Consider the following 12,930-nt stretch of genomic DNA (forward strand, 5'->3'; position numbering starts at 1 on the left):
TAAGTTGAAAATGAAAGTAAAGTGGGAAACAAGTTCCAAAGAACGGAAACGATTCTATGGTTAGAGAACATATGGAGAGTTTCAGGATCATTTGAGCAATCCAAATGTTTTTTTTTCATCTGTGTTCCTGGAAATGCTTCAAAACTACTGAAATGCAAGTCTGTCCACTGGAAGCACTGAATCAGATCGTGGTGATAGTGCTCTGGTCAAGGCATGAAATGACTCATCAGTTACAGCAGTACACTCCCAGTAAAAGCGCTTTAGGACTGTGTGATTAGTGACATACAGTTAGTCGACGTATCTTTGAACCCTGCAAAGTAAGTTTGATATTAACTGACCTGCACTGTGATAGATTCGCCTCTTTTATTTAACAAGAGAAAAAGAAAGAAACCCCCACCACCACCACCACCCCACACCTCATTCAAGGCCTGGAGTCAATATTGACAGTGAAGATACAGTGAAGATAATTTGTCTGTGTTATCTCAATCACTGCAGTTTATCCATTATGATGGTGCATTCTTTTAAGGTACAGTACAGCACGATGAACTTTCGAAGGAAGGCCACACCTGAGTATGTTCAGGAAACTCATATCTTTCCGGCAGTTGGACTGGGAAACAACCGGTTCTACGGCCTATCACTAGACAAGGCCAATCCCCTATGAGATCATTAACTGTTTCTTCAAAGTCTACATCAAAAAAATGTTCACAGTGTGGCAGGTTTAAAAGCCTTCATTTGCTTTTTGCTCAAAGAATGAAGACGTTAGCATTTCTTTGACCTATTTATAAAATGTTCAACCCCCCCACACACCCAAAAAACACATGTCATTTTGTATAAGCTTTTTGAAAACCACACACTCGATTTGACCATACTGAGAGTTTTCTTTTAATATACTTACCTTGGTTTCATTGATTTCCTTTCCTGATCCTGGTTATGTCATAAACAAACCTCCTCATAAAGGCCTCCCAGGATTATTTCATAGTCAAGCTTTAAAAAAAAACACACTTTCGCAGTCCCATCTCACCAGAAAGAAAGCAGCAGGCTTCTTCAAACTCGGCAAATATACATTCCTCCTCAAATCACCTGCACATTCTGCTCGCTCCCCAATGTCCTCCAGGTCCCAGGGATGGATGCAGCACACTGTCTGACATTCACAGAAAGAAGCACTTAAATATCTTGCCACCTTTCACATCACCCATCAGCCTCCCTCCTCTCTGTTTTTCATACACTCCCTCTGTACGGTAAGCCTGACAGTCACTTCCCAGTAAGAAGGAAGCAGTGGGAGTGTAAAACACGCCCCCTCACAGTGAATCAACACATAATAGTTTCTGAGGAAAACCATCTGACTTGCCCTGCCCCCTTGTTCCCATAAAGTAAGCAGGGGAAAGGCTGTGTCTACTGGAGGGGCCAGGAATTCCCCCACAGGCCCTGAACAGCTGTCGAGATGAGAGACGATGACGAAGCGGACACAGTGGAAGTTTGCCGGCCAGGCATATGCAAACAGAAACCATGTTTGGTGTATTTTATGTTTCTCTGAGTGAAATAGCGTTTAACACTACAGTATATTTACATAATAAGCCGCTGGAAATTCTGTCCACACACTGTGGGTGTTGAAATGCACAGTCATGTTAGAGCTGGTGACATTATGTTTCCTAGAAGTTTTTCTTTTTTCTTAATCTTTGCTAAATATTATTTTATCAGCGGGTCTCTCTACAGTGCTGACGTCACGGGTATGTTTAGGATGAGATTGATTCTTGAGAATGTTTGTGTAGCTGGAGTCATTTATTCAGGTGGGGTCTGATAGGGCTGTATTATAAAAGAACCTTTGTTTGTTTTCCGATCATAGTCAAACACGACACACGTACAGGTTGTATTTAGTCACACGGATGAGACCGGATGAAAACGACAATTTCAGAACAACACATCAGGCAGTGTTATTCAGTTTCATTGCCAAGTGACCCTGTGAAAACCCTCTGACTTCCTCATCCTCTTATGTAGTCACCTCAAATGCGAGAAACTGGTCTGGACTTGAGGCATACTTCCCCAGAAAAAAAGCCCTATTCAAAAAAAAGTAGATGGATTTCCTTGAGCTGGACAAAAAGGGGATTCCACACGGAGATGGAAAAATTACAGCAAAATTCCCTTTCTTGATTTTGGATGGATATTTGCCCATACTTCCTGCATAGGCATATGTCTAAACATTTTCAAAAATGTTTTTTTAAAAATTTTGCACTGTTGCCAGATTATGTAGTGAACTTCACTGAAAGGAAACCACTAGAATAAGAGCTACAGAGACCCCATAGAGTCCCACCATTGATGTTCAGTGACTCCAGAATCCACTTTCAAACTACATCCTTGGGCTGGTGGGATAAGTTGCAATTGACATTTTGTGCTGGACTTCAGAAACAAGCCTGGCTTTCATGCTGGTGTTTGAACACTGGGGAAATCACTCGCAAAGGTCACTGAGCCCATTTCCTTTCTTTCCTCTCCATGCATCTAAAGACCTGTAACAGCCCCTTTCAACTGCACTTCAGTTACTGGCAGACATATTCAAATTTCGATATAGGAAGTGAAAGAAGGTGTAGGTAACAAAAGAGCAAATATGAGCCAAGACTGTGTTTTTATTGCAGCTTTTCCTTGTTTAACCACGGCAGTTTTGACATACCAAAATAAAGACAGGAGTCATAACGACACAGCTGGCTGATTCAGGACTGCACACAATAAACAAGCAATATCCTTGCTCTACTTTTTAGTTTCATTCAGGTTTTCATCAATAAATCAATTATAGATAAAACCGATGACATTCCTTACTCAAGCGTCTTTTGACTTTTTAAAACGCAGTACTACTACATGTCTCTGAAGTCCTTCTTCTCCATCCCACAGACGATCCACAGAGAAAACACCCCTCTGCTCCACAAACGTTTCAAAGAGATGTAGTCCACCACCTACACCAAAGTAGTGGGATTTGGTGGCGAGGTAGACCAGACCATCTGGTGCCAGCAGTTTGTGCAGGGTCTCGTGTAGAGCAGGGTAGTATGCAGTGTTGTAAATAGTCTCTGATGTGAATATAAGATCATATTTGGGTGGTGGATCTGTCTTTAGAACCAAAGCAAGAAATGTGCTCCAGTCACCAGAGTAAAAATGACACCTGGTTAGTAATGGGTGCTGGGCTAAGTCTACGGCTTGCTTCTTAGGAGGTGGGCTGTTTTCTGTGATCTCCTTCTGCCCTTTCGTCTTCTTTTTAGAACCATCTTCCTCCTTCATTTTTTCCTTACCACTCCCTTCTTTGTCATCTTCACTGTCTACTTCATCATCCTCTTGGCAGTTTAGCATTACATTTGGCACTGTGAGCTGTTCAATGACTGTACTGTTATAATCTTGGAAGTGGACCTGACTGGCTCCCCTCTTCAGAGCCAGTATTCCCAGCAGCCCTGCACCACAGCCCAAATCCAAAACCGCCTTCCCCCCAAAGGTCTCTCCATCTTTCTCAATCAACTCCAGAAGGTCATACGTGCACTCCCACACCTTCAGCCCTCCCTCGTACACACCAGAGATGAGGTCAGACTTCTGCTCCGCTGTGCGTGAAAGAATTTTTTCGCTGTCCTCTCTCTCTGAGGCAGTCTTCTCAAAAACGGTCTCATTGAGGAAGTGCAGAGGAGGAAGAGTTCCAACTGTAACCGTTTCAAAGACGGCATCCATAAGGAGGAACTGTGGATCGGATGGCGGAAAGTGCTCGCTGGCCTCTTTTACTGGTTGTGCTGGTTTGGGGCCATCCTCTACCTGTAAACAGAAAGCAGTATGCACAGTTGATAATAAAACCACTTTCTCAGCAATGTATGTGGGTGATGGTCACATGTTGTGACATGAATAGACAATAAAGGAACCACAAAGACAACATGTGTTTCATGTTAATAATATCAGTGCTTCAAGTATAATTAACATGCAGAATACAACGGGTAGCACTGTTAGATTTAAATGACCACAGCACCTTTGGACTTTTAGGTTTACAAGATTCATTAAATCTGTAACTTGGCACCTTGTTGATTATCTAACTAGTAATTACCAAATTAAGGGGGAAAACAGTGTTAACATAAACTAAATTAATATTATTTATGAAAAGAACATAAGCAAGAGTTTTCCATTATCCTTTCACAAAAACACAGCTTTATTTATTAAAGTTAGTGTTAATGAGTAACAAATATTTTGGTATGTGGCGTTCTAACGTTTTTTCGTTTTCTGAAGTGGAGCACAGGCGGCACAGTGGTGTGGTGGTTAACTGTCTTCCTGTTGTCTCACAGGAAGAAAGTCCTGGGTTTGAAACTCCACACACATGGCTTTGTGTGGAGTTTTATGTTAGGTTAATTGGCGATTATAAATTTTGCTCTAGGTGTAAAAACAAGCACGCGTGGTTATTTTTCTTTCTATGTTAGCCCTATAAGAGAATGGTAGCCTCTCCACAACGCACCCTTCCTCCTGCCCTGTGAAAGTTGGGATAGGTTCCAACTGCTCCACAACCCTGCTTCAAACAAAATATGGATGGATGAAGTGGGGCATGCAGGAAAAAAGATGGAAATATGTCATAACTAGTGGTGATGTTAAAACCGCTTTGACAATTACACTGAAAATGGGGGATGGCTTGATGTTACTGTAAGAATGGCTAACATCTGCACATAAATGTTGCGAAATCTTCTTTGGGACCTATAAAATGCAACAATGTCAGTTATTAAAACATAAAAGTCCGTTGTTTGGTTTAAAGTTAATTAGTCTATTCAAATGTTGTAACAAAGATTTACTCAATTCTGTGTGTACATACCAGGTATAGTATGCTTTTACCACTGTGATTTGTTTTCTTGTAATAATGATGTAAAAGGTCAGTTGACTGATAAATCACTCAAACACGAGAATGTTATGCATCAGCCATGTGAGTCACCGTGACTGTAATGACGTTTGCTTCTCTGGACTGGTAGGTGTAAATGCTCATGTAGTCAAACTCCGTGGAGCCGAACAGTTTAGATTAAAATGCCAGTAAAGTTTGTTGCATACCTCAGAAGTTTGGTGTCAGACATAACAATAACAAAGCACACAGTACTTTAACAGTTTGGATGGTTTCCGCTTTAACATGCCTTATCCTGTAATGTTAACAAGCAGATTAACAGCCTACGCTCTCTAGTGGATGCACACAAAATTAAGGAATTTTTATTGCTTTTTTAAAGCTCATGCCGTCAGAATTTACAGCATCATTTAATTGAACAGCGCGTGTTTTAGTGAGGATGGATTTTTACCTTTATCCCCTTTAACATAAGACAGGTTTATCTTTACAAATTAAAGCTAACTTTGGCTGCTCCCTCGTCACAAGGGGTCGCCGCAGAGTTTAGGGCTGCATGTTTGATTTGGCTTCTTTTTCTGTGGGATGTTTTTACTTGTAACCCCAAAGAGGATTTGTGCATTTCGCTGGAATCAAACCACCAACCTTTGGTTTGTTAAGGGAATGTGCTAACCATTACACTGAAGCCCCTCTATACGTTTATCTTCACAATTGTTTTTGGACTATTCTACACTTTGATTTAATGTTAAGTCTTATCTAAATATAATTTTGACAGAGCTGCCATGCAGGTGAAAAAAAGCTTCTATTTGCTTGTCTTTAAAAAAAAATCTAAATTATTTAGTCTACATTACAATTGGTAAATGTTACACAAAACTCTTCTCATTTTTCTACTTAAAGATTTTAGGAATTATTTATCATTTTTAGCAGTAAACTAGATGTATTTTTAATCAATATTTTTTTATATCAGCTTTTAAATATTTATTCACGTGTTTAGATGTAATCCATTCTAATGTACAGATCACAGAATATATTGAAATGTAGGCAAACCTAGGCAGATTTTGCCTGTTGTACTTGTAGTCAATTGCTTTATTACAGATGATTTTCCACAGTCAAAAAATAAACTATAATGTTCAAGAACCTTATTATTTTTGCTCTCTTTCGATGTTGCCCCGGGCTTATTTGTGATTCTTTGATATTTTTATCAAAGGATCACAAATAATGGGAAAGAATAGGAACAGAATAGGAAAGCAGTGCTGTTGTTACTACTTACATAAAGGCATTTATGACAGACAGATACATTTCTGAGGCTTTGCAAGTTTTCTGCCTGCAGCCATAAATGTTATTCCCACACTCTCGCAGAGGGTCCAAGTCTAAACTTGCTTTACAGCACTGCAATTGCTAGCTTGAACGTCACTTCTGCTATTACTAGTTACGCGGCGGTACTTATAGTACTCTGAGTAACTTAAGCTATGGCACATCATAGGTAAGCTAATGTTACTCACAGATACGACAGCATGATCTTTATTTCCGTGCTGCAGTTCATTTCCATCCACGTCTCCGGGGTCTGTTGTTTGTGCTGGAAGGTCGAAGTTAAAACAAAACGACATGCTGACTGACACCACCGTTCACTAAGTTTGAGGATAGAAGGTTTGTATCACAGTTTCACACAGGTTCTACCAAAGGCTGGCTCAACATGGCATGCGTAGCTAGCAAGACTGCTATGGATAAAAAACTACATGTCCCAAAAGTCTGAGATACCCCCCCCCCCCCCACCACCACCGCCACCACCAGTTATGCTATATATTATATTTCAGTTATACATGTAGCCGAATCGTTATACGTATGTGTACGTGTTATAACATAAAATACAGAAAATTCAGAAACATAAATGTCAAGTCCTGAAGAAAAATAACTGTTGAAATCACTTCCTGACTCAGACTACCACGATGCCGTTCGGTGGTGTTCCAGCACATGCGCATTAATTGGAAGATTCCGCTCTTAACTGTCACAGGTCCGTGATCCTGCTCCTCCTCGCTAATATGTGGCTATAATCCCGTTTTTTGTCTTCCTTTTGAAAATGTCGACGGGAGGGGTGGTCTCGGTGGGGGTCTCGTCTTCATAAAACAGTGAGTAAATAAGAAATATTGTAAAATATCAGTAAAATATGATGCACGGCGCGAGACGAATATTTGAAAAGGACAGCAGTATGTGACATCCAAAATTAAGGGATTTGGGAGCGCTATGACTCACGGAGAGTATTCACAACAACATGTCTTATGGACACATTGAGTGTTACTTTATTCAGGGAGGTGACAGCTATGGCTGATCGCCATGCAGTGGTTTTTGGCATGCTTGTCATTACCTGCAGGTGACCCAAGCCAACTCCACAACAAAAATCATTGCTCACCTTATCTAGCTGCCAAAAGCCTCCACCCAGACTCCACCCTGTCTGGAATGCAGCACAGCAAGACTGGTACATGTTGGAAACACATGTTCTTCTGGTTACCTGTGCATTTCTGTTGTATGTACCTGCAAATGCTCTGGCTCTTTCACTCACGCCTTTAGTCGTACCTAATGAAGTAGTTTAGGTGTCAGCTCTCTGAAACTGATATGACTAGCGGTCAAAACAAATTCACTGGGAAAAAGAAGTCCAAGTTGACTGGCTCTGAAATTCACCTATTGGTAAGTTAGACATTGCTCAACCGAGCTGATTAGGGCAGACGTGTTCTCTCTTTTTCAGCTGCTCTTAACTATGTATTTATTTTTCTTATGGGTAAGAGTAAATGGAGTATCCTTGGGGCTTGGGTTGTTTGTTATCAACAAACTTATCATTTTCCTTTTGTGTTGCCAAATTGTGTTGAATTCCTTTTTTTTATTATTCCTGTTGTACATATGAAATTTGTGTTAGACATAGCAGCATACACATTCCTCACATTTTTTAAGTCTTGCACATATCAGGTTGGCAGAGGTGTGGAAGTGAGAGTTTACGGTTGACTTTCATTAATGGTAATGTTTTCTTTCTTCTTGCAGGTGCTTGCATTTTACAAATGCAGAATGCGGTGGTGTTCGAGCTCTGCGTTCCACCTGCTGCGCTGTGTGCGGCTGCGGTTGTGTAGCAGGCGGGGACAGAACAGGCTCCCTTTGTGGATTAGGGAAATATGGGCTTATATGAGACTGCTGGCAAAATCACTCTACTTTAACTCGCTCACAGACTCAGATGTGGTTTTTGACTCAGTCTTTGAACCAGTTTTCCTGACTGTGGATTACGTCACCCGGTGGTTTGGTCTGGTGAGTGTGCTTTTAAATGGTTACGAGAAAGTTGTTGTTGTTGTTGTTTTCCTTTGTTTTCTGGAGACCACTGCAGTGATGGAAAATAAGGACATTAACCTTTTCGGAATTGGTCAAAATATGATCTTCCATACACAGGTCACAGTTGTTGTTTGTGGGATAATAACAACAAACAATGACATTTTTTTGTGAATGTCTGATTTTGTTAACTACCGAAGCTCCTATGATCACGGTCCCCCTAACTTCAGATAATCATTATTGGTAGTGTCATATCAAGTCTGCACAACGAACATTTCGCGGGGGCAATTCTCTTTCTTATTGGATAGCAACAGATCCTCATTCATTAAAATTTTTCAGATCTGGGGTGTAGACACTCCTGACCTAAATACAAGAGGGGGTAGGCACATATAATCTCTTTGATAGTAGCCTGCACCAAGGGTTTTGACAGTAATGAAAAACATGTGTGTTCTTGGATGTAGCTTTAAATGTAGATCTAATGTGATTTCCTGCATAACTGCTCACATTGTCTGATCATTCTTTTTTCTTTAAGGTGTTTGTTTACCTGGTGGTGATACTGACCAGCTCCATCGTGGGGATAGCCTATGTGGTCTTGCTGCCTCTGATCCTCAACACTTACTCTCCTCCGTGGATCGCTTGGCATGTTTGTTATGGACATTGGAACCTCATCATGATTGCTTTCCATTACTACAAAGCCACCAGCACCTCTCCTGGGTATCCCCCTACAGTAAGATATCAGCTACAGTTTTTTTTGTACTTTAAACTGGAAATTTTGTATTTAAAAAAAAAAACAAAACAAAAAAACCTTTTATTTTGTCATAGGAAAAACATGACGGTCCAGTTGTATCAGTCTGCAAAAAGTGCATTATTCCTAAACCAGCAAGAACACACCACTGTGGGATCTGTAACAGGTGAGTTTTTATCTGTTTTATTATATGTTTATAAGTATCAGGTGTTTGAATGTCAAAGCTAAAGTATGTTGGTGGATACAAGACCTTTAATATGGCTACATCAAATCGCAACATTCAAAATTAAGATGTTTTCATTGACAGTTAACTTCTTGTATCTCTAGGTTAGTTTTTCTAGCATTGCTATCTTCATTCCATAAAATCTTATCATGCTTTAAGTCTTCCCAGAATATTATTTTGCAGTTTGAGATATGATTAGAATACATTCCCTTAAAAAAATCACACAACTAAAATACCAATTATCAAACTAATGTTTTTCTCTTGCTTTTGCAGATGCATTTTGAAAATGGACCATCATTGTCGTATCCTTTGTGCTGAATTTATTCCAGCTGATTATTTCAGAAGCACGTCAGAAAATGTATATGTTTATAGAGAGAGATGGACATAATTTTCCTTAATGTCAGCACCTCAGCCTGGTTGAATAACTGTGTTGGCCATTTTAATCACCGTTACTTCTTCTCCTTCTGTCTCTTCATGACCTTGGGCTGTGTCTACTGTAGCATCAGTGGGAGAAACCTGTTCCTAGATGCATACAATGCACTCGAGGTGAGATAGTCGGGCTGTTGCTGCCTGTAGGTCTGCTGGTGTTTTGTTGTAGTTAGATTTGTTTTAAAGCCTCCATGTCTGGTGTCTTTCTCTTTGGGGCCTTCGCATTTCTTTATTGACAGTCTTTAATGCTTGGGTTTGTGGGCTTTTCCATTAGCACTTCAAACATTTGGAATTGGAAAAGCCCGGAATACCGGTAACAGGGATGGGACTGCTTATAGGGCTTCTTCCTTCTGGCCAGGTAGCGCTTCAAAAGCCAACACACAGCATTATTAAGTTTATTTATTTATTTATTTTTGTCAGTTACTTATCTTTTTTTGTTTGTTTTTTGTTTTGGAAAGACCCACTATCAGACCCCTGCTCCTCCATACACATTTAAGGATAAGATGATCCATAAGAGCATCATCTACATGTGGGTCCTCACCAGGTAAAATGTGCATTTTATGTTGCTTTTTCACACATACATGCAAGAAAAACTTTAATAACTGACTTACAAGGATTTCGGATTTCTCATTAAATGTAGTCATGTCATGTTGTTCACAGTAAGGATTGGAACTTTCCAGTTCATTAGAAGTAAAATTCTAGTGGAGTGGAAAGAAAATCTAAATACTTGGGTATTCATTCATTCACAATAAGAAAGTGTGTACAAATAAATGGTAACAGCCAATCACCTGCAAAATTTGCTAAATTGCAATGCACTTGGATGTTCCACAACACGTCTAAGACACCAATCTGCGTTTTATGGGTAGACAAAAAAGCACTAAGCATGGTGGAGTTAGCATCATGATTTGGAGCTGCTTTGTTAGGACCCAGACTGAGAATCCAAAACTGTGGCAAGAAACCTTTTCTGGAGAATGTCAGGACAGAAGCCTGACGCTTAGGAGAAGTTGGATAGTGACAACAAAGCAAGTACACATGTAAAAATAAAAAAAATAAACAACAGAACAGTTGAGGAAAAAAAAAAAACCCTGAGTGACAGTTAGAGACCTTAACCAGTTGGGATGGTGGCCTGGCTGTCCAGTTAAGACATGCAGAAATATTTACTGGTCCAAAGTTGTTGTCAGTTTTTGCTAAAGTCTGTTGAACTGCTAACTTAAAAAGGTTATCCAGCCTGGACTATGGCTTCTTCCTCAACAAAGGCATTAAAATTAGAGTTTTTCAGTCAAGTAATAGATTATATTTGTAATTGTGACATATTTGAATACATAATTTTAGTAATCCATTCAAAAATCCTGGTAATTTCAAGGGGGTCATAAACTCTTCCTTTTGAGCATTGAGCTAATGGATATTATTTAAAGATAAATACAAAGAAATATAAAAAAAATCTAACCATTGCTTTAGGAAAATAGCAGGAGAAAAAAAGAAAGTATTATCGGTAGAAGGATTCTGGGTATGTAATCTCACACTCGTTTTACTTCTTACTTCTTGTTCAAAGCAGTAGGGTATAAAGGTAGAGTTGAATCAGAACAGGATTGTTGTCTTTGTCATCCATACAGAGGATAAAGTGAATTGTGCTTTGTTGTAACAGCACAGTGGGAGTGGCACTGGGAGCTTTGACCATCTGGCATGCAGTTCTCATCTCCAGAGGAGAGACGAGTATTGAAAGACATATCAACAGCAAAGAAACAAAGCGGATGGCCAAATGGGGAAAGGTAGCCATGAACCTAAATAAAATGTGAAGGTTATGTTGTGATAAGACATAAGAGACTTCAAATCCTCAAAATATATATTTTTTCCTTTGGTTAAAGTGACGTTGGTCATTTGTAACATGTTCCTGTTCTTTTGTTTTTCTGTCAGGTTTACAGAAACCCCTTTAATTACAGCAGGTTGAATAACTGGAAAATCTTCTTAGGTGTGGAGAAGAGAAGGTTTGTCTCTCTCCCTCTCAGATTTCTGTTTTCTAAGAAACAGAAATCAGTTTTGTTTTCTGCACCTTATGTGACTAATGTTACCTTGTGCTTCTTGTAATTTGTGCTTTTGTTTTTGTCTTTTGGTTTTAGTCACTGGGTGACGCGTGTTCTCCTTCCCTCTGCTCACCCCCCACATGGTGATGGCTTGACGTGGGCTGTCTTCCCAGTTAAAAAGGATTTGATACCTGTATGACAGACTCTGCTAAGGCATACCTACTTGTCTAATTTACCAGTCTTTTCTCTGTCAACCTACTTGATCGGGTTTGCTTAACGGATTCCTGCTTGGTGGCTCCACCTAAGTGAAAGGATTTACGTCAATCTCCAATACCTCAAAAAACTTGCTGTTGCATTGCTCTTGCTTCTGCAGTCTATATTGCTCAGCACTGCAATGTGTCACAGTTTGTTCTGTACTGGGTTTTACTTAGTCTTACGAACTGGTTTTACTTGACTCTGAGCATGAGTTTGATAGTTTTATAAGCCAAATATATTGACTGAACTGTTAAATAATTTTTTTTAAGCAAACCATCTCAGCTTCGACCTGAGCTGTTTTTTATTTAAAGAAAAAAAAAGAAGTAGCAGAAGAAAAACACTAAGGTCATGGACACATCGGGTTTATCTCGGCACCTCCGCCTGTCTCGTTTGCACACCCTAGTCTGATATTATCATTTGATTTGAACACTCACGGGGAATTGCAGTACCATTATGATGTTATTTATCTGAATTTTGTACGTATTAAGTGAATCTTTACAACTTGCTTCATTAAATAAATTCTACATTGTTAATATTGTGTTTTTAAGGGGTACAGTCACTGTTTTATAACACTATACAGTAAATACTTAGCTGTGGATATATATCAACATACATGTCAGCAATATATTCAGAGGTTTTTTTTGTGTTTTTTTTTTTTTTTGCCTTTTGTATATTTTGCTTTAGGGTCACTTCCTAACTGCAGCTCTGGGGTTATGTCACAGTGTTACGCAGAGGGATGCAGCGTGAAGGGGTGGATTATTTGGAAATGCTGGCCAGATTTGAGCTGCAGATTCATATGAAACCTATTACATCACAAATAAGCACACACTGCAGTTAAGATCCGTCAAGATTTGAGCAAATCCAAAGGTCTAAATAAATGAGATAGTGATAATGAAACAGTCTGTTTATGGAAAACATTATAGTTAGAAATAAGTAAATATTAAACATTTTGTGATTCATGCATTTGCTCGGTAAAATGAAAACAGTGCTGGTGTCGTCAGTTATGGGGCGGGGGGTGTAAAATAAAGGCTGGCAGATAAAGAGAGCAGAGATTAAGCAGATTTCATCCTGATTGTAACCCTCGTTCACCCTGCTACTGCAAATCACACCCGCCCACTCACTGAAACAC

At 39.6% G+C, this 12,930-nt stretch overlaps 2 protein-coding genes across 3 annotated transcripts; one reads left to right on the top strand and one right to left on the bottom strand.

Moving 5' to 3' along the window:
- Positions 1–2,598: 2,598 nt before the first annotated feature.
- mettl18 (methyltransferase 18, RPL3 N3-histidine) lies at positions 2,599–6,519 on the bottom strand. The gene is made up of 2 exons (XM_063491710.1): positions 6,325–6,519; positions 2,599–3,777 (listed from the first exon to the last, which is right to left on the bottom strand). The coding sequence occupies exons 1-2, from the start codon at positions 6,427–6,429 to the stop codon at positions 2,809–2,811; spliced, it is 1,074 nt and encodes a 357-aa protein (XP_063347780.1). The 5' UTR covers positions 6,430–6,519; the 3' UTR covers positions 2,599–2,808.
- A 297-nt stretch (positions 6,520–6,816) lies between these two features.
- zdhhc16a (zinc finger DHHC-type palmitoyltransferase 16a) lies at positions 6,817–12,332 on the top strand. 2 transcript variants are annotated; one of them, XM_063490975.1, is made up of 11 exons: positions 6,817–6,948; positions 7,853–8,110; positions 8,661–8,855; positions 8,951–9,039; positions 9,370–9,398; positions 9,509–9,642; positions 9,800–9,883; positions 9,984–10,069; positions 11,171–11,294; positions 11,440–11,510; positions 11,643–12,331. In XM_063490975.1, the coding sequence occupies exons 2-11, from the start codon at positions 7,877–7,879 to the stop codon at positions 11,743–11,745; spliced, it is 1,149 nt and encodes a 382-aa protein (XP_063347045.1). In that variant the 5' UTR covers positions 6,817–6,948; positions 7,853–7,876; the 3' UTR covers positions 11,746–12,331. The 2 variants fall into 2 exon arrangements, with proteins under 2 accessions (XP_063347045.1, XP_063347044.1); XM_063490974.1 differs by lacking the exon at positions 6,817–6,948 and adding an exon at positions 7,217–7,504 and having other exon boundaries at positions 11,643–12,332.
- The last annotated feature ends 598 nt before the right edge of the window (positions 12,333–12,930 follow it).

Source organism: Pelmatolapia mariae, linkage group LG13 (assembly GCF_036321145.2).
Source record: "Pelmatolapia mariae isolate MD_Pm_ZW linkage group LG13, Pm_UMD_F_2, whole genome shotgun sequence".
NCBI classification, from domain to species: Eukaryota; Metazoa; Chordata; class Actinopteri; order Cichliformes; family Cichlidae; genus Pelmatolapia; species Pelmatolapia mariae.

Coding starts and splice junctions, on each gene's coding strand:
- mettl18 (XM_063491710.1), bottom strand. CDS start 6,429: ATGTCGTTTTGTTTTAACTTCGACCTTCCAGCACAAACAACAGACCCC. Junction 3,778..6,324: donor AAGATCATGCTGTCGTATCT/GTGAGTAACATT, acceptor TTCTGTTTACAG/GTAGAGGATGGCCCCAAACC.
- zdhhc16a (XM_063490974.1), top strand. CDS start 7,433: ATGACTAGCGGTCAAAACAAATTCACTGGGAAAAAGAAGTCCAAGTTG. Junction 9,399..9,508: donor GAAAATGGACCATCATTGTC/GTATCCTTTGTG, acceptor TCAGCACCTCAG/CCTGGTTGAATAACTGTGTT. Junction 9,884..9,983: donor GGCTTCTTCCTTCTGGCCAG/GTAGCGCTTCAA, acceptor TGTTTTGGAAAG/ACCCACTATCAGACCCCTGC.